Source organism: Lutjanus erythropterus, chromosome 19, assembly GCF_056507025.1.
Source record: "Lutjanus erythropterus isolate fLutEry1 chromosome 19, fLutEry1.hap2, whole genome shotgun sequence".
Classification (NCBI taxonomy): domain Eukaryota; kingdom Metazoa; phylum Chordata; class Actinopteri; order Lutjaniformes; family Lutjanidae; genus Lutjanus; species Lutjanus erythropterus.
The window spans coordinates 12,903,153-12,921,746 of NC_139335.1; the positions used below are offsets into that span (position 1 = coordinate 12,903,153).

The 18,594-nt window shown below is 40.7% G+C and overlaps 1 protein-coding gene across 4 annotated transcripts in view; it reads right to left on the minus strand.

Annotated features, from left to right (window-relative positions):
- The window catches only part of baiap2a (BAR/IMD domain containing adaptor protein 2a), a 75,120-nt gene that overhangs the window by 3,216 nt on the left and 53,310 nt on the right, over nucleotides 1-18,594 (minus strand). For 2 of the 4 annotated variants that reach the window (XM_084743883.1, XM_084743885.1), the window contains exons 7-13: nucleotides 14,360-14,512; nucleotides 10,962-11,204; nucleotides 9,371-9,602; nucleotides 6,479-6,680; nucleotides 6,312-6,380; nucleotides 5,424-5,577; nucleotides 5,132-5,169 (exon numbers count right to left, since the gene is read on the minus strand). In XM_084743883.1, coding sequence (XP_084600009.1) covers nucleotides 5,132-5,169; nucleotides 5,424-5,577; nucleotides 6,312-6,380; nucleotides 6,479-6,680; nucleotides 9,371-9,602; nucleotides 10,962-11,204; nucleotides 14,360-14,512 — 1,091 coding nt within the window. Of the gene's footprint in view, nucleotides 1-163; nucleotides 1,574-1,645; nucleotides 1,867-5,131; nucleotides 5,170-5,423; nucleotides 5,578-6,311; nucleotides 6,381-6,478; nucleotides 6,681-9,370; nucleotides 9,603-10,961; nucleotides 11,205-14,359; nucleotides 14,513-18,594 lie in introns of those variants that run through there. The other 2 variants (XM_084743886.1, XM_084743884.1) reach the window with 2 other exon arrangements.

The window sequence follows — 18,594 nt, forward strand, 5'->3', positions numbered from 1 at the left end:
TCCTGCCCCTCAGACAGCCACTGAGCAGCTAATAGGAAACACACCATTACCCTGAATAAAATTCCATTTTTCTCTGGGTTTGAACATTGTTGGAAATACTTGAGATAATTTAAGTACATAACTCAACAAAACATAAAACATATGTCATTTCTAGACATTTTAACTTTTTAGCTTTCACCCATTGACTACTTACAGTAACTTACAGTCACTTTATATTATTTATTAAAGTATGAGGATCATAATACACTATGATTTTGGCAAAAAAAAAGTCAATGAGTGACCAGCAATTAAGAAGTATTATGATACCTGACCTTATATGACACGGTAACATGCTTTATAATGTGTTATGATTATTCTTATTATGCAGGGCTGCAACAATTTACCAATTAATTGATTAGCTGTCAACTATTAAATTAAATGCCAACTGTTTTGATAATTGATTATTTGGTTTGCGTAAGAAAAAAGTTCTATGACAGTAAACTGAATACGTTTGAGTTGTGAAGCACGAGACATTTGAGGACGTAACCTTGGGCGTGCGGAAACACGGATTGCCATTTGTCACCGTTTTCTGACACTTTGTAAACCAAACAATTAATTGATTAACCAAGAAAGTAACCGACAGATTAATCCAGTGCTTCCCCGCTTCAGAAGCCGAAAAAGGTTCATGCCCCACAACAATAATTGTGGAAGCAACTGATAAAAAAGAATTCTTCCTGAATTTTAGTGAAATGAAAGTAAGAGTGATAGCATCAGCAAAAGCTACACTAGATTAATCGACAATGAAAATAATAGTCAGTTGCAGCCTTATAAAGCACGATGAATATATGAGTGCTTCTTAATATAATTACACAGTGCTTTAACCAGATTATAAGTATGTTTATAATGCATTACAGACATTGGCGTCATAGAAAGTGTTACCATTTGAAATGAAAACATGTTTTTGCAATGATCATAATACAGTGCAATTTGGTGGACTGACGGAAACAATTTATATATAGAGATATATATACCGTATATTATTGAAGCTCGATTTGAAGATTTGCTTCATTGCACATAAAGTATGTGTTTAAATAGAAAAAAAAAAAAAGAAGCAAAGTAAGGCAAATATGACACACACCCCCTGGACGGAAAATCAAGTCAAGCACTGACACAAGGAAGCACAGCGCGACCTACGGGATCTCTCAGAACAGAAACATATAATCTGCTGCACAGCCTTACTTTGAACAAAGCTTTTTTTTTTTTGAGCATGTGTGTGTTGGGTGGGAACTCGATAATAGTGGGCCCACGTGTGCTTAAAAAGGCCATTCAGCCAGTGGCTTTAGTACAATGACATTGAAGTCTTTTGGCACTTGTACAGTACATGAACATGTCCTTTAGTTTGACAAAATGACACAACCATGTACATGCATGAAGGACAAGCAGTAGCAAAGGCAGTCTCTTGAGAGATCAGTCCGTGATGGTGGTGGACTGTGATCAGAGATAGAGTATTCAGAGTCCATATCGCTGCATGCCGAGCAGGTAGGCCCCGCTCTGGCTCTCTCGCTCAACGCAATCCTCCACCCACCAACCGCTACTGTCCACACCGACACCACCAGCAGCAGCACCCCAGGATGGACGGAAGGAGGAAAAGGAAGGACCCGGGGAGGAAGAGAGGACAGAAAGGAGGGATGAAACTGGCCTCTTCCACTTGGAGAAGGGGTGTGTGTGGAGGCAGAGGAGGAGAGGTGGAGATAAGTGGACAGGAGGGAGGCTAAGAGGAGGGGAAAAGATGGGGAGGAAGAGGCCCCTGTGCTATCCGGAGCTGTCTGTGTCTGTCTGTATGTCTGTTCTCACACAGTCGAAATCAATTTGCCATCAGGACTGTCACTGTGGAACAAAGAGAGAAGGAAGCTTGCCAGGTCGGACACACTCAGAGAGAAATGGAGAAAGACAAGACAGGCACAAGGAGGCACGGTAGAGTTTAGGAGAAGCGTAGGTGGGGGTCAGGAAATGTACATCGCCCCCCACCTATAGCTACAACTCCAAACACACCTGCCGTGATCAGGAAGATTGGACTTCCAATTCCCTCATCAACACTTTTTAAAGAAAATCTATGCATATTGGCTTCGTTGGTCGGATATGATCGCCCATATGAAGACGTTTTAGTGAATTTTATCCCTGAAAAGTCGACAGAAAGAAGTTATTGTTGATGAGAAAATCAAGTCATCTCCTTAGCTGGAGGGATGTAGTGTTAGATTAGTCTGTTGGGGTGAATACACCCTGTAGGACAGTGTTGTCTCAAAATACTGATACAGAAAAAGAAACACATTCAGAGCAGACAGGAGTATGTAAAACAGCTTGACACTGGTGCCCAAAGCCCCAGGCTGACAAGCAGTGATGACTGAGATGAAGTCAGCATGATGTCTACTGTCACAACACCACCGAAAACGCCAGTACGAGCGCACGTACACTCTCCGACTCTCTCTCACACACGCACACACGCCCTGTCGCTCACACAAACACACACATTTATATACATGTACACGAGGATGTACTCCCTGATTGGACAGAAACAGTCACAGCATAAATTCCTAACCCTAGCCTCACACAACCCTGGTGAGTCAGCTCGGACTTGATAGGATTAGAGTGCAAATATACTGGGCCAAGAGCACTCTGACAATAAACTGAGACACTGACCCCCGCTACGCTGCATTCATTACTTTACGGAGCTATTAAAAAGTAAAGCAAGAGCAAAGAGGAAAGGACAAAGAAGACACAGTAAAAAGTATTCGACGGAAACACTGTACATACATCAAGTCTACTGCTAAAGCCAAAGTATATTGCTCACTGGTTCTGAAACCATTAGTCTATCAATTGATTAGTTAATTGGAAAAAAAATAAAGGGACAAAAATACTAATTTTTCCTCTGGCCTGTAGTACTATTTATCCATCTGCATTGTTTTGGTGTGAGTAGTCAAGTTTTGGAGATATCAGCCATAGAGATGTCCGTCTTCTCTCCAATATAATGAAAGTGAATGAAAACTAGTGTCTCTTTCCAAAAATTATGACACGGTTACTCAAGATACAGACCTTGTTATGGACAAGTTCATGAAGGAGTTACTAAACTTAACACCAACATTCAAGAGAAATAAATAATTCATGTTCAAAATGGAACAGGAAGAAGTAAATACTTATGAAGTCCAATGCTCTTGGCAGAAATTCTACGGCAGAAAGAAAGTAGTTCTGGTAGATTCTACCATAGAGAGAAAATAGTTCCTACATGAAACTGCTCACAACAAATTTTGTTGATTATCTTGAGCAACCAAGTCAATATTTCTGGAAAGAGATGTTGCTGTTGAGGCTTTTTTTGGTGCTTTGAGCATCATTAGCTTTGTGGGGTTTTTTTTTTGTTTGTTTGTTTTGTTTTTCTGTTTTGTTTTGACCATCCCTTTAATGGCCAACTATATCCGTCAAATCAACTGTCAAAACAAAATAGGCAAACTTTCTCTGGTTTTAGCTTCTCAGATGTGAAGATTTGCTGCTTTTCCACATTTTATATTGTTGTAAATTGGATGTGTTTGGGTTTTGCACTGTTGGATGAACAATCTCTGCCATAGCAAATCCCTGTAAATCTTACAAACTGGACCTTTAAATAATTTTAAACAAAATCCACAGAAAACAAAAGTAAATATGCCGTATACTATGTTAATGTGGTTGATTGCACCTTCAGACACTGCATGGATCTGAATTCTGTCTAATCTACATGTACGATATATAATATTTGTCATAATATACTCTATGCAGGACTTTACCATCTTGTACTAAAACAAAATGATGAAGCTCATTTAATGAAAGCAAATAGTACTGCTATTTAGATTATTTAGATTGTTTATTTTATAAGGTCTTCCTCAAGCTATCTTGCAACTGTCTGCTATTTCTCTGAAAATTCAACCAGTTCATGATACAGTAGAGAACACAGTATGCGTACAAACTTTTTGTGTATACCATAGCATGTCACTCTGAACCTTAAAATGTGCATTAGCCCGTTCTCATCCCCAGGTCATCAAATACTGCCGTTTTGTCACACTCCTTAGCGTCTAATACACACAAGGTACCCTTGAACGCCTGTATGAGACCCACCATCACTTCAATGTAAACCCATCCACATCAGCTGACATAATATAAAGACAGAGAGAGTCTACATGTGGAGGAGGTGGGGTGGGCCAAACAACAGGACTCTCATCCAGGAGGCTCGGGTTTGTGAAGTCAGTGTTATCTAAAAGGTTAAGGTAAATAAAGTTACCCAAACCATGAACTGTTCCTAAACCTAACCAAATAGTTTTGGCGCCTAAATCTAACTTCAAGGGGTGTGTCAAAGCAGTGTCTGTATTTGACAACCTGGGATGAGAAAGTGTTGGTATGTGTCATTTAATTGGACCATTGCATACGATGCCTTGCCGCCTTGCTGTCTCCAGAATGTTTTAGTGTGTACAATCCAAATCCAAAGAAGTGAGGACATTGTGTAAAATGTGAATAAACACGGGAATGATTTGCAAATCATTTTTGACTTGTATTCAATTAAATACAGCACAAAGACAAGATATTTGCTGTTCTGCATGCGTTAACGACAACATGGCTTCACAGTAAAAGAGTTTGGGTACTAGACTGTCCTGTATTTGCGCAACAGAGACCCCGGATTGTTGAGCACCTGAAGTTGTATATTAAGCAGGAATGAGTAAGAATTTCACTTTCAAAACTTCAGCAATTAGTGTCCTGTTTCCAAATGCTTACTGAGTGTTGCTAAAAGAAAGGTGATATAGACAGAAGTCGATATAGCCCTGTCCCAAACTTCTTTGGAACATGTTGCAAGCATCAAATTCAGAATGAGTGTATGAAAACAATAACATTGAATATAGGTCAAAAGTTTTTGCATATCATTGTATTCTGTTTTTATTTATGTTTTATACAATGTCCCAACTTTTTTTGGACAAAGGGTTGTAGCACTATAACTCAGATGAAATGCCATTTTAAAGTGGCTCGCGTCTTCGTCTGATAGGTCACTACTTCCAAAACTATACAAGTTAAACAATTCAGATGCCAGCAGCAGTCATATCAGTCATTACTTAGAGAGCAGGGCAGAAAAGGCACTTACCTTGTGGCAAAGCGGCCGTCATAATCCTCAATAGCAGGCTGAAATGATAAAAGCAATATTTCTTACTTTGTGTGCTTACATACCTTGAATTGAAGTACCTGCTGTACCTCCGTATAAACACTAGGTGGCAGCAGATACTGAGCAAAGGTCCCCTTTAGAGTTACTGCAGGATTACTCATAACCAATTATGCAACACGAGACAAAACCAGATGGGGGCTACAATTTAACTGAGCAAGAGTTTCAAGTGTTTGTGTGTCATTCATGGATACTACACATGTTAAGTTGTACCTACCTGTGTGCCAAAGCCTGCCATGCTGTAGGGGCGTGGGCGGGTCTGTGCTAGGCTCTGTGCCAGCAGCCGAGCGGTCAGGCCGTAGTCAGGTGTGGGCAGTGATCCATCATTCTCCAACAGGTTCCCTGTGCTGCTACTTTTCCCATGGTGCAGGCTGGGAGGGCAGAAAAACAAATGCCTCAGGCTTGGGCTCATTCGGGCTCATTAAAGGGATAGTACAGATTATTTGAAGTGGAGCTATATGAGGTACTTATTAATATTCGGTGTATTAAATACAGTAGATAGAGGTGCGCATGCGCCGACTCTGGAGAAGCAGAGTGATCGGGTGTGGAAAATAAGCAACAAACTGCTGTGGACAAGGTCAGCAGCAGTTTGTTGCTTATTTTAAAACAGTAATTTTACTTCACAGAGCATTGAGTTTCTGGACTACTGCTGCCTCGATCTGTTAGCTTGTTTATGTAATGCTGTGACTTTGGTGGATTGGACCTAACCTTTAAAAATGCAGTGGTCACACAATAACACAAACAAGCTCACTGACTGAGGCAGCAGTTGTGCAGTAACTCCCATGTTATGCGAGGTGAAAAATCACTGTTTTTCCTAAGAAGTCTGGTTGATTTGGAGAGTGATGTTTAGCCTATAACCACGGTTTCCCGTCAGAAAAGGCTATCTGATGGCAAAGAGAAGTGGTGAAAGTATTCTAAATTTAGCGCACACTTCACCCTTTTTTGTGGCCAAATATGTTTCAGTGCTGACCCTATCCAGCTTCTCCAAACTAGGGTTGTTCCGACATCATGTACTGTAGGTAATGCACTGACTGTGGATAAGTACCTCATACAATCCCCCTTCAAAACATCCCTTTAAGTTGAGACACAAAAAAATGCCTCATACTTGACTTTGAGCTTCTCACTGTCGCTCTCAGGCAGCACACGCGTGTAGGAGAATGGAAACCAGCCACGCCTGAGAAAAGCAAAAACATTATTAAAGTCATCCGCTACACTCACCGTACCTACATGTGGACCAAATATTAATATAAGATAAATTAGTACATCACTCACATCTTGTTCTTCTCATTCTCGCCATAGTGCCAGCCATCGCGGGCTTCGGGCACTAGCAGGGTGATGACATCTCCCTCGGAGAAGCTGAGCAGGGTGCCGTTGTCGCCCGCAGCGTGGGAGAAGATGGCTTGGACACGGGAGCGCCCGTTCTTTTCCAGGCCCGCTGCCATGGAACTGGACCTCGGCAGGGTCCGTGTCTCTCCTGAGGGGTTTGCAGACAGAGACAATGGACAGCGACATGAAATTTATTGCGAGTACGGGAACCATAAATGCTCTGACTAATTAGAACAGTGTTTCTAGGTGTGCTAGTACCCCTATGGGTACTTTGGACTGCTGGAAGGGGTGGATGGAATTTATTTATGTTAATCAAAGAATATCAGTCATGCATAATTCCTAAAATAGAAATTGTTATTATACTACAGTGGAAACTTCTTATACTAATGACATCCCATCCAGGTCAAATTGCTCACTATAAGTGTATGATTATTATACCCTTTTTTTCCCCTTTTATTTCTCATGCAGATCACCATCTAATTGACATTTGTATATTTATTACTTGAATATAAAGCAATGAAACAGACGGCATCGCTATTTACTGAATTTTATTGACTGTTTCAAAACACAGTGCAGCTGTTTCAAACACTTTTCAAATCACTGTACAAATTAAATTACTGCAGTGTGTATAATTCAAACACAATAATACAGTACAGTATGTAAAATATAGCTTACTGTAGTTTTGCTGCTGCATGTCATTAAAGTTTGTCATAAGCTTTGAGGAGACTCCGACTTTCATGGAGAAAAAACTATTTCATCGTGCAGGCAACAGCCTCAGGTAGCAGATGGAGGCAGACGGGCTACTGTGAGGCAAAGAATCATGGGAGTAAGATAAAGTAAGGTTCAAAAATAGAATTAACCTAATTTAGTCTTAATTTTTTTTTCCATATGTTGGTAAGTCTGCAAAGACCTAACATGATCTCTGCATGCAAACTATTTGATTACCATAAGCTAATTATTTAAGCAGTATTTGTATAGGAATGATTGTGTCATAAGCTTTTCTATCTATAAATGGAAGTTCAATAAACCACAGTACATATTCATCTTTTTGATGCCGTAAACTGTCAACTGCCGTAAAACCTGAGAGAAGGATCAGATCAATACAATCCGTCTCTGAGACCCCAAAAATGGCCAACAACATCTGAAATGGAAAGACACCTTTTCACCAAGTTTCACACAGTGAGGTTAATGACTTACTGTTCTTTATTAAATTAGAAAAAAATAAAATTCTCTTTGAGGGGTGCCACAAACAAATTTTCCTAGTTCACATTAGAGAGAATATCCAGCAGTCTACTGCTCCTAAAAACAGTTTTAACTGTCTAAACTGTTTTTTTATACCCCTTGATGTAGTTTGAGATGCAATAATCTTTTTAGTAAGGCTTGTATGCCCTCATGACCGTAAGTCTTCATTGCTTATAAACTCAATCAAATTTTTTGAGTTTATTTTTTTGTGTGTTGATACTGAATGGCATACAGAAATCAAGAAAATTGTCTCTTGATAGAAACACAGCAGTACTGCAGCTGAAAACACGGAGGAAGAAGTAAAAAAGAAAGTGAAAACAGAACTGTTTAATAAAGCTGTTGGCACTGATGGTTCAGTGTAGCTCTTCATAAAGGCTTTTTCATTTCTAACAAAAATGTTTTTCCACTGGTCAGTGGGTACTTGGCTTAAAAACAATTTCAGAGCAGGTACATTATTGAAAAAAGTCTGAGAACCAGTGAATCAGAGTCTGCAGCACCAACTGAAGGTAATGTTTTTGCCTCTTTAGGCACATTCAGCAGTCAGGCAGGCGTTCTAATTTTAGTAATTTCTAAAATGTGCTTTTGAACAGCATTTGTAAGCATCCATATATCACCGTCAGATTAACTGATACTCCTGCATAATCACCATGAAAAATGAGACTATTTCAAGCCAACATTCTTCATAAATACTGTTTCTAAATGCATGTTGCTGCTTCTCCTCAGAGGTAGAAAGTAATTAAGTAGAAACACTTTGTTACTATACCTAAGTAAAGAATAGTTACCTGAAAATGTGCTTAAGTATTTGTTTTTCTGACAACTTTTTACTTTTACTTCCTACATTTTAATATAGTTCATATATGTACTTTCTACCTGTTACATTTTCAGAACAGGCTCATTACTTTAATTTTAATTTAAACCACTTGAGGGGGATTATTGATTACTTTTATTTTGTGTCATTGTGTGCTGATTTCAACCTAAATGGACGACACAGTAACACACAGAAAATATGAGCCCCCTGGTGTCTCCATCAGTGTATGTCAAGGTAAAAACAACCTACAAGATGTAATGAGACAAAAATGATGTAACAAGTTGTAACAAAACTAAGACAACACAAAAGACATAACAAGACAAAAATTATGTAATAAGACGAAAAAGATGAAACAAACATAAGACGAAACAGGCAGAGAGGGAGACTCGACTTCAGAGAAAAGGTGAGGTCCAGTTAGTTTTGCACAGAAACAGCCAGTAGAAAGGGGGCAACTTTTTCCTTTTCCACTTGCCTGTACTTTTCCACTTTTACTTGGGTAAAGAAGTTGAATCAATACTTCTACTTTTACCAGAGTCTGTTTACTCGTCAGTATTTGCACTTCGCCTTGAGTAAAGACTGTGTGTACTTTTGCCATCTCTGCATCTCCTCCTTTGTGTCTGAACTGAAACGGTTCTTAACCTTCCCGACAATTTAACATAGAAGTTGGCGATATCAGTTTTATTGTGATGGGTACAGGTTTGAGGCTCGATCAGATATTCTGCTTGTGATTTTCTTGCTGCAGTGCTACTGCCGCTCATTAAATTCTAGCAGCGTTCAGGATATCTTACCCACGGGGTTCTTATTCTTGGCGGGAGCAGGCCTGCGAACAGGGAGGGTGTTGGAGTAGACATCGCTGACCTGTCTCTGGGGCTGAGCCTGGGACTGGCCCTGTGCCTGGGTCTGGGGGGATGAAGGCCTGACTTGGGACACGGACATGGTCCCCCCATCCGTCCAATATTCCTCCCCGTGGACTCCTGTTGTCCCATTGACCATGGACATACCATCAGGGCCCATCAGCCTCTGGAATTAACAAGCAGATACATGGATTCAGTCAAGAAAATGGCTACAGTGCCAACTACTTTGTGAAATATTCATATGTTGTGGTTACTGAAGTGATGATATGTCATGATTAAAGGAAAAATCTGCAGCTCTTCCTGTATACAGTGATGTCACAGTGATGTCACTGATGGTAAGGGAGAACTACCTGCTATTTCAGCTTTGATTTCTAATCTCCATCTCTATGCTAGATGAGTATTTCTGTCACTTAACACTTCGTTTTGGCCAACAAAGTAACAGCTATTGACTTGGGTGGTGATACGCAGCAAAGCGGTCGTGGGCGTCAGATGCTCACGCGCAGTGTTTCCTGGGACATGTACATAATGCCAGCACCGCTCCACAAGCAGGAAAGCTCAGCCTTCTTGATCAATACAGCACATGCCAAGGAATTCATTGCTTCGTCTGACTACATCTACCATCGACACCGACTCAACATCCACACGACATGTGCAGAATTTTCCCTTTAACATCTGCTCTGATCATATTAATTCATCCTGATACAAAAAGACAAACTATAACTTTGAAACCGACTTTGAAGTCTAGCGGGAGTTCATCTAAGTTTAGTCTGTCAGCTGCTGCTCAGCATGAAATGTAGACTAAATAGCTCATTAACTTGAGAGTCATATTTAAAGTGAGACAAGAGAGATGTTTGTCTGATTTGCATCTTTATGGAGGGTCAAAGGTGGACAGGCTGACACTGGGAGAGAACTGGTAGCTCCTTCACAGCAGTTGAAATGATTGCTTATTCCATTTAAGTAATTCAGAAGAAAAACAAGAGCAATTTCTGTATCATATCCAAGACTACGGCACATCAGCAAAATATAAGTAAATTAGCTTATTTTTGACTATAATAAAGACAAAAGAGAAAAACAAAACCTTCTTGCCTCATTAAGAACAAACAAAGGAAAAAAGTAAAAGGTAACACTTTCATTAATAAATGGTAAATTGCTAGTTATTTAAGTTTACTTAAAAGCTACTTTATTATTAAGAAAAAGTCAAGTCAGTATTTATAAGACATTTTCAACGTGTTATAACCATCAGTTTCAACTTTACAGTAAACGTCCAAATAATGTTAGATTTAGGAAACAAAAAAACTGGTGGTTAAGGTTTGCAACTTTACTAGCCTTCCAAATAATGTTTATAGATGGTTTATAAACTTTTTTTTTTAATCATTATCAAGGTGTTATATATATCTGGTCCATCTCTCTATGAAATGATTTCTTAAAAGGTTTACAAATCATTTGGTGATCATTAAATACTTTAGTTTAGATTAACTATCAATAATGATTATTACAAAGAGCAGAGATCATTTCCTAAACTCACCGCTGGGTGTCCCAGGCCACTGCCCATGAAGACAGCCAGCTCTGGGGGCACAGGAAGAGGCTGGGCCCCGGGGATAGGGTCTGAGATGACCAGGTTGGATTTGGAGGTGTGCAGGGGGCTTGTGCCCCCCAGGGCGGCAGAGCCCATCTGCTGGGCCAGGAGCATGGCCCTCTCTGGCAGCTTGTTGGGGTCTGAGCAAGCCTGTTGCCACACTGGAATCTTCTGGGTCAGAAGGTCTTTACCCTGGAAGGAGAAAGAGAAGAGAGATACTGATCTAGCTTCTGCATGACCACAGAAAAAAAAAATTTAAAGGGATAGTCTGGATTATTTGAAGCGGGGTTGTATGAGGCACTTATCCGTAGTCAGTGTGTTCTCGACCGGCCCCCAGTTTGGAGAAGTGGAGAGAAGCACCAGAATGGAAACTAAGCAAAGAACTGCTGTGGACAGGATCAGCAACAAAAGTCATTTTAGCCACTTAAAAAGTCCTATTTAAGAAAATCTAAATCAGTTTAAGCGTACACTATATTTATTTTCACAGCTTTCCTTTGCGGTCAGACAGCTTTTTCTGATGGGAAACTGCAGTTATATAAGCCAAATATCACTCTCTCCAAAGCAATCAAACTCCGAAAACAGTTATTTTACCTCACTGGCTGCTGGTTTACTGTTTATTTGTGTTATAGTAAAACTTGCATAACACAAACAAACTAACAGATCATGGCAGTGGTACACCGGCAACTCCTGTGTTCTGCAAGGTACAATTACTGATTTTGCCTTTGGAGTTTGGTTGGTGAAATAAGAGCAATATTTTCCTTATTTAATGGCAGCTTCTCATCACTAAAGCAGACATTGACTTTTTTAGTTGGACCATTTAATAAGCGGCTAAGATACCTTCAGTGCTCACCTTCTCCACAGCAGTATATTGCTTAGCATCCTACAGCGGTACTGAGAACATGCCGACCAGCATCTCCTGCAGCTAATACACTGACTACAGTTCAGAACCTCATATAACTTGAACCTTAAACAATCAGAACTATCCCTTTAAGCGTTTTCTTTAGCTGAACTTCAATTTCTTTAGTATTTTTGAAAAAAACAAACAAACAAACATTCAGTTCTCAAAGGTTTTCCTCACTCTGTATCCTTGACCAATGCCCTTTGCACAGCTATGATAATGTGCTGTGTGGGTGAGGATGTGGGACAGACTAACATGCAACCAAGCTGCCCACTTCAGCATCTAACAGCCTGTGGACACGGCTGTTCTCTCTACAACCACAGAAATAGTTTAATGGACATTTTTGTATGACTATACAGTAATACACGCATGCACACACACACACATGCAAAATGCAGACGGTTTTGTCCCTTTGTATGTGCTAATTTGTAGCTCTCACCATCTCTTTCTCCCATACACACAGAGATCTTGCACACAGACAAATACACACCACGAACCCTCTGGGAGAGGGTTCTTCAGTTTGCTGAAGGTGAACTCTTCCCACGCACAGCCCATCCTGATTAATGACTAGACTCCATGTTGAAAAAAGAAGCGGCAGCACAGTCCACACACATATATACACGTACACACACACACAAACACATGCACACACACTGTCCTCCTCCAGCCACATCTTCAGGCTGGCAGCTCACACCCACCAGTAATCCCAGGAGACTGATGTACTCCATTACCCAAGAATTTGATATTCTTGGGTAATGGAGAGGTTTACATTTACAGCACAGACAAACACAGACATACACACAAAAACGAGCCAAAAAAGGACTAAAATCTGGTTAATAACGCTCCATTACCTTTGATGGTATGATATAGGGGGAGAATATTTGGATCCAAAGGTTCTTTGCTTCAAATGTCAACAGCGATGTGAAAATAACAAGCAGCTATTATAAAATTCTCTAGTGGCTGCTGTAAACAATATGGGTGAGAAGCAGTTTGCAGCTCCTGTCCTGTTCATTGCACTGAGCTTTGATTTCGATCCATCTTCTTTACATCTGATGCCTTTTCCTATTTAAGCCTTTTATGGAGCGACCATGCGAGGCAGCTCTCTACACAAAAAGGTGGCCAGATGCTCGAAGGTGCAATGATGGATTACAGCTTCAGATATGCCTGTCAGCTGGGCATTGTCTACAGTCTTAATGAATTTTTAAAATGAAGAGGCCCCTATGAGCGGTCAAATCTAATGCGACTTTGAATTATACATCTCCTAGTATGCTCTTTTCTCTGAACAACAGTCCACAACAGGTGAGTTTCAAACAAACCAGACATGACAGATGGGCTGTAGCTGGCTAGAGTCCACACCGTAACACAAAGGGAATAAGCTGAGTTTTATAAATTGATGTGACAAGCTCTGCACATGTCCCTTTTTGAACATAATGGACAAAAATGTGTTCCTGATTAGCCAAAAAAAAAAAAAAATCAAAGGACCTGAAAACAGGCTCAGCGCCATATTTGATGATCAAGCGAACACCAATTCTAACCTTTAAAACTTATAAGTATTGTAGTTCAAATAGTGAGTTGGAGCCATAGACTGTATATCAGAAAATGTTGAAATCCTGTTTAATACACAGTCTACAGTTCCCAGACTCGGGGAAACTCAGGCAGGCTGCAAAAACGCTGCAGGAATGCAAAACATGACTTCTTACGAGAAGTCAGCGTTCAGCATTAATTTTAACTCCAATTAATATCAAAATGGGCCAAAAAAAAAAACACCGTTTGCAAACGGAAACTCTAAAGGAGGAGCCCATAGCTGTGGCGTTGTTGTCAGAAAGCTGATTTTCTCGATCAGTTTGTGGGATGAGCGATGAACACACTATGTTCTGCTGACGTTTGAACAGGTTTACTTATTTCAAATGAGAGATTTCTGTATTTTCCTGTTGGCCCTTTCCTGTCTCAATCATTAGAAGTGGGCGGGGCTCAGTAGAGAAAACATGATGTAATGTATTTCTGTGCACCAATGGGAGTTCAGCAACATTTGAGTCAAAATATGTTGACAGTTGTGGGCGTCTTCTGCTTGTATTGCAATCATTGTCAATCAAATCTAATCAAATCACACTCACACAGTCCTCATAAAGCAGATTAATTTTGGACTAGAGATCTTTTTTCTGACCATTAACGTAATGATTTTTGCTTATTTAGTCATGGATATATAGAAATACTTTAGACTTTACACAAATTAACCAGGTTTTTCAGGACTTTTTCACCTTTTTAAGAATGTTAACCATGTTAACCAAAAGATGGTTGTTTATTTTTCTGATAAATTTGGTTTTAATTAGTGATTTGATGCTATAAAAAAGGGTGTTTCATGTCATCTTCATACACACTCATCTATGGTGTTTATTTCTCTCCTCATCCTTCTTTGAGAGTAAAAAAGCTTTATCATCAAGCAACTCACCTTGCCGTGGTAGGCACTGTTGTTCTTGGCCACGGCACACTGACGGTCCACCAGGAAGCAGTACCTGCGGCGCTCCTCGGACAAGGCTGTCTTGTATCCCTCAGCAATGAAGGTGTCCAGCTCAGTCTGCTTACTGCTGATGGTCTCCACGAACTGATGGGAAACACACAAGGACACAAAGACATAACAGACTTTGGTTAGACATAATTTCCACAAATTATTACTGAAGAGTCGCAACATGCCAGTGACCTGTGCACTGAATACTTCTTTTTTTTATGAGCTCAACTATTGCCTTTACTAGGGACATGCTGAGAAAGAAAATTGCTGCAGGTCTTTTGAGCTACTTTTTATATTTAGTAGGTAAGGTCGATGGACAGAAGGTCTGACAAGGAAAGTGTCCAAGCAGCTATCTAATATCGAAGCACCTTTTTTTTTTTGTTTTAAATCATGTCCTGCTTCACATTCACACAATTACACACATTCACACATAGGAGGTGCTCATTACAGCACAGTCTTGTACTGCCAATCACTGCACAGCACCACTGGAGCAATTAGGGGTTAAGTGCACCTTGGCGGTAACAGTTGTGCAAGGAAAGAGCCTTACTCAGTAACTTTCTGCGGTCAGATTATTCCTGCCGAGTGCTACCGAGGCGAGGCAATTATAACTGAAGATCCCGCAGTGTGGAGGAGGAACTGCTCACAAAGACCCACTAATCCATGTCAGACAATAAATAAGAGGTGTGTTAATGTGTGTATAAGAGTGAGTAACAGCAGCGGAAAGGGGGGAGGGGAGGGGGGGTCCAGCACTGTCAATTTGTCTTAGCATGAGTGCTCTAAAAATGGGAAAGGTCAGAGGGAAATGTCTTACTGAGACAACACACACATACACACAAAATGGTTGGTAACGGTGGTGAGAAGCTACGGGGAGTCTTATTTTGAAGGGTAAGTGGCATTTAGGTGCTTCTGTGAGCATGTGTATACACATGCATGCCAGGCACTGCACTTTACAAACAGCAGAGTTTGCAGGATGATAGCTGAAAGTTTTGGATACTGTACTCTTTAAGTAGGTCGACTATGTCCAGTTTCATGGCTTTAATACTTTGACATCTGCTGATAAATACTGACCTAGAAGGGAGTGTTATATTTACTCAATGATTTGACCTAGACTGAACTTTTCTTTGGGGTATTGGCTGGTTTGAAGTTTGTTATGGGGTATGTTTCTCACATATAACTAGAATCAAACACATGCATTCATTGTCGAATAAAGCTGGCTTGTCATTGGTAATCCCCAAATACATTTTATTTTGAATGTAGATGGTTTAGTAATCTCAAACGTGGACTCACTACAAAATTTGAAAATAATGGCACATCGCACACTATAGGATATTGAGGATATTCTCAAGTGATCCGGGAATGTCAAAATTATGTATCACTTCACATTAGGGGACACAAAAAGACTAAATAAGGTACCAAATTCCCCAATCAGGTGTAGTTAAGGCAGCCAAAGGGATTTTCACGCTGCACTTGGACCCATGTTAAGACAGTGTGGACTAACCCCAACTTTAAACTAGGGTTCGCTGGTCCTGCTCCGTAGCAGGGTTAGTTACTTATTTTTGGGGTTATCTTATGATCTTACGTAATCTCATGGGGAGGCAGAAGTAAACAAAACGGACACGGAGATGGGGCAACAAACTGTAGTAATGCTTTACAGCAAGAAAAAGCAGAAGCAGAAGCCGAACAAGTCTGGATGAGAAAAGGTATGGGGGACGTGATCAGTACAGGTTGTTTATTTTTTCAGCGAGAACTAAAGGTGAGGGTGTCAGTTTTAACATCTGTCGACAGTAGTATGTCAGCCTGAAGGGCTAGGAGGATTACCGTAGTTTGGCAATAATGTCAGCTGCTCAGTTGCTTCCATCTCCTTATAGACTTGTCTCTCTTCTCTTTTTTGTGTTGTTGGAGTCTATCAGCCCTCTTGATGCTTATGACCAACCTCATTTGTTGACACATGACTCCAATACCCTTCTGTATTATGAAACTGTAAACTCTCCCTTTCCTTTGTTATTTCAATTTCATCTGCAGGAGGGAAGAGATTGTCATAATCCATGTTGTTGTTGGTGCTGTGAGGTGACTCATATTTCCTCGAGTTCGGTATTCTCACAGCATCAGAGTACGTTTTAGAAAGTTTCACTCGAAAATCCACAAAGACTGCTGAAAAGACTAATGAAGTTTGTTAAGTTCAAGTCCCTCCCTCAAGCTAAATGTAAGTTCCTGTGGTGCCACCACACAGTGAAGATGTATTTCATTTAGTAACCACCAGAGCACACTACTTCCCCACTGCCAACAGCCACAAGGTTAGTTCATTAGAATTCGAAGTGTGAAAGAATACTTTAGGTGGTTAAATGATACTGGTACAAACATTTTGAGGGATGGCTTTTTGCATTAGCATTGGAGGAAATCCACCAACACCATTACACAAATCCACATCGAGCCAAGCTGTCAAATCAAGCAAGAGCCTGACCTTATTCTGTTCTTTCTGTGCACCTTAAAGGGATCGTTGGGATTATCTGAAGTTGGGTTGTGTTAGGTACTTACCCATAGTCACTGTATTACCTACAGTAGATGGCGGTCGGCATGCAGCCAGTTTAGAAAAGCAGCAGGAGTATCTGTGGAGGAAGCTAGGCAATGTACTGCTTTGGACAGTGTCAGCAGCAAAATGCATTTTAACCACCTAAAAAGAGGGCCACCTAAAAAAAAAAACTTGAGTGTATGCTATGTTAAGAATATTTTCACCAATTTACCCTACATTTTGCAGCTCACCCTGTCCACAGCAGTACATTGCTTAGCTCCTGTACTCATCTCTGCTTCTCCAAACCGGTGGCGTGCTGACCATTATCTAGTGAAGGGTAATACACCGACTATCAGTAAGTACAACTTCAAATAATCTGAACTAACCGTTTAAGATCAGACCAAGTGCTTGGAAACTGGTTTGGATAGGTCAGTGCTCAGTCAAAGGGCTATGTGTGGCTTCAACAAGGTGAAGAGCCCTGTCCTCTTGTCAAATCTGCATGGCCTGATTCTCAGAGCATTCAAAAGGTCACCAAAGTAACCCAAGACAATGAGTGCACTGGGAAAAGCCTCGGCAGACACCAGCCGCTATTATATCTGAGCGACCTCAGGTTACATCATAGCTGGAATGACTTGTTTTGCAAAGGTTATGAATATAAATGAAAGCTTCTGCACGTCACTGCAGACTTAAACTGATCCGTGCGTCCCCTTGCACTGACACATTCAGGACAAAATCCTTATACACCAGCAAAAATATGCAAGTGGCACAATGCAATCAACTGCACTGAACACTACAGTTTCCAGTGATGGGAAGGGAGAGATTCACATAGTCGGATTCCCAACAAACAAACCTGTTTATACTCCTTTTCGTTCCTGAAGGGATTCAAAAGCATTTTTTCCTGTGCAGTCAAGAGCTGCTTAGGTCTGCTCTTCTGTTCCTTCATCATCAGCACTCTTTGGAATCAAAAGAATTGTATTGTAACGCTCCGGGGCACAACAGAAAGCACCTACATCTACAATACCTGCTTGAATCTGCTGTGTGTGTGTATGTTTGTCAGTGCTTATCTGCCACACTTGCATGTCAAAAAAAACCCTTTTTTTTGTTCTGCATCTGTATGAATCCACAATTCCCGGATGGAATCAGTTTTCAATTTTATGATAATGACACCACACTGAAGAGACCCTGAGCTTATCAAACATCTTGAGATATTAATTCTGAATCCTGAACTCCGTCTCTCTTTTTCTCCACCCGAGCTCTTATTAACAGCCTGTGCAGTGCAAAGGAGTTTATCTAGATGAATACCCCCTTCTACGGTACCTTAGTCCACTCCACTGAACTACATAATGAGCTGATTATCATTTTGGCAGGGGCTCTACCCATTGATGAGATGGCATAGTGGAAGAGGGCAGGAGGGAACAGGGAAAAGAGTAGGAAAGACAGACAAAAGAGACAGACAGAGAAGTGGGAGTGACAACAACGAAGAGTATTCGAGAGAGCGATAGAGACGGCGATCAATGAAATGCGGCCACCATCTGCGTCCGCTGCCAGACTGCGCTCAGACATACTTTACTTTTTAATGAAACGAGGCGAGAAAAAAGAAAAACTTCTCATCTGCTAAACTAACACAGATGTGGTGGAGGAGGACGAGGGGGAGGAAATGTCGAGCTCG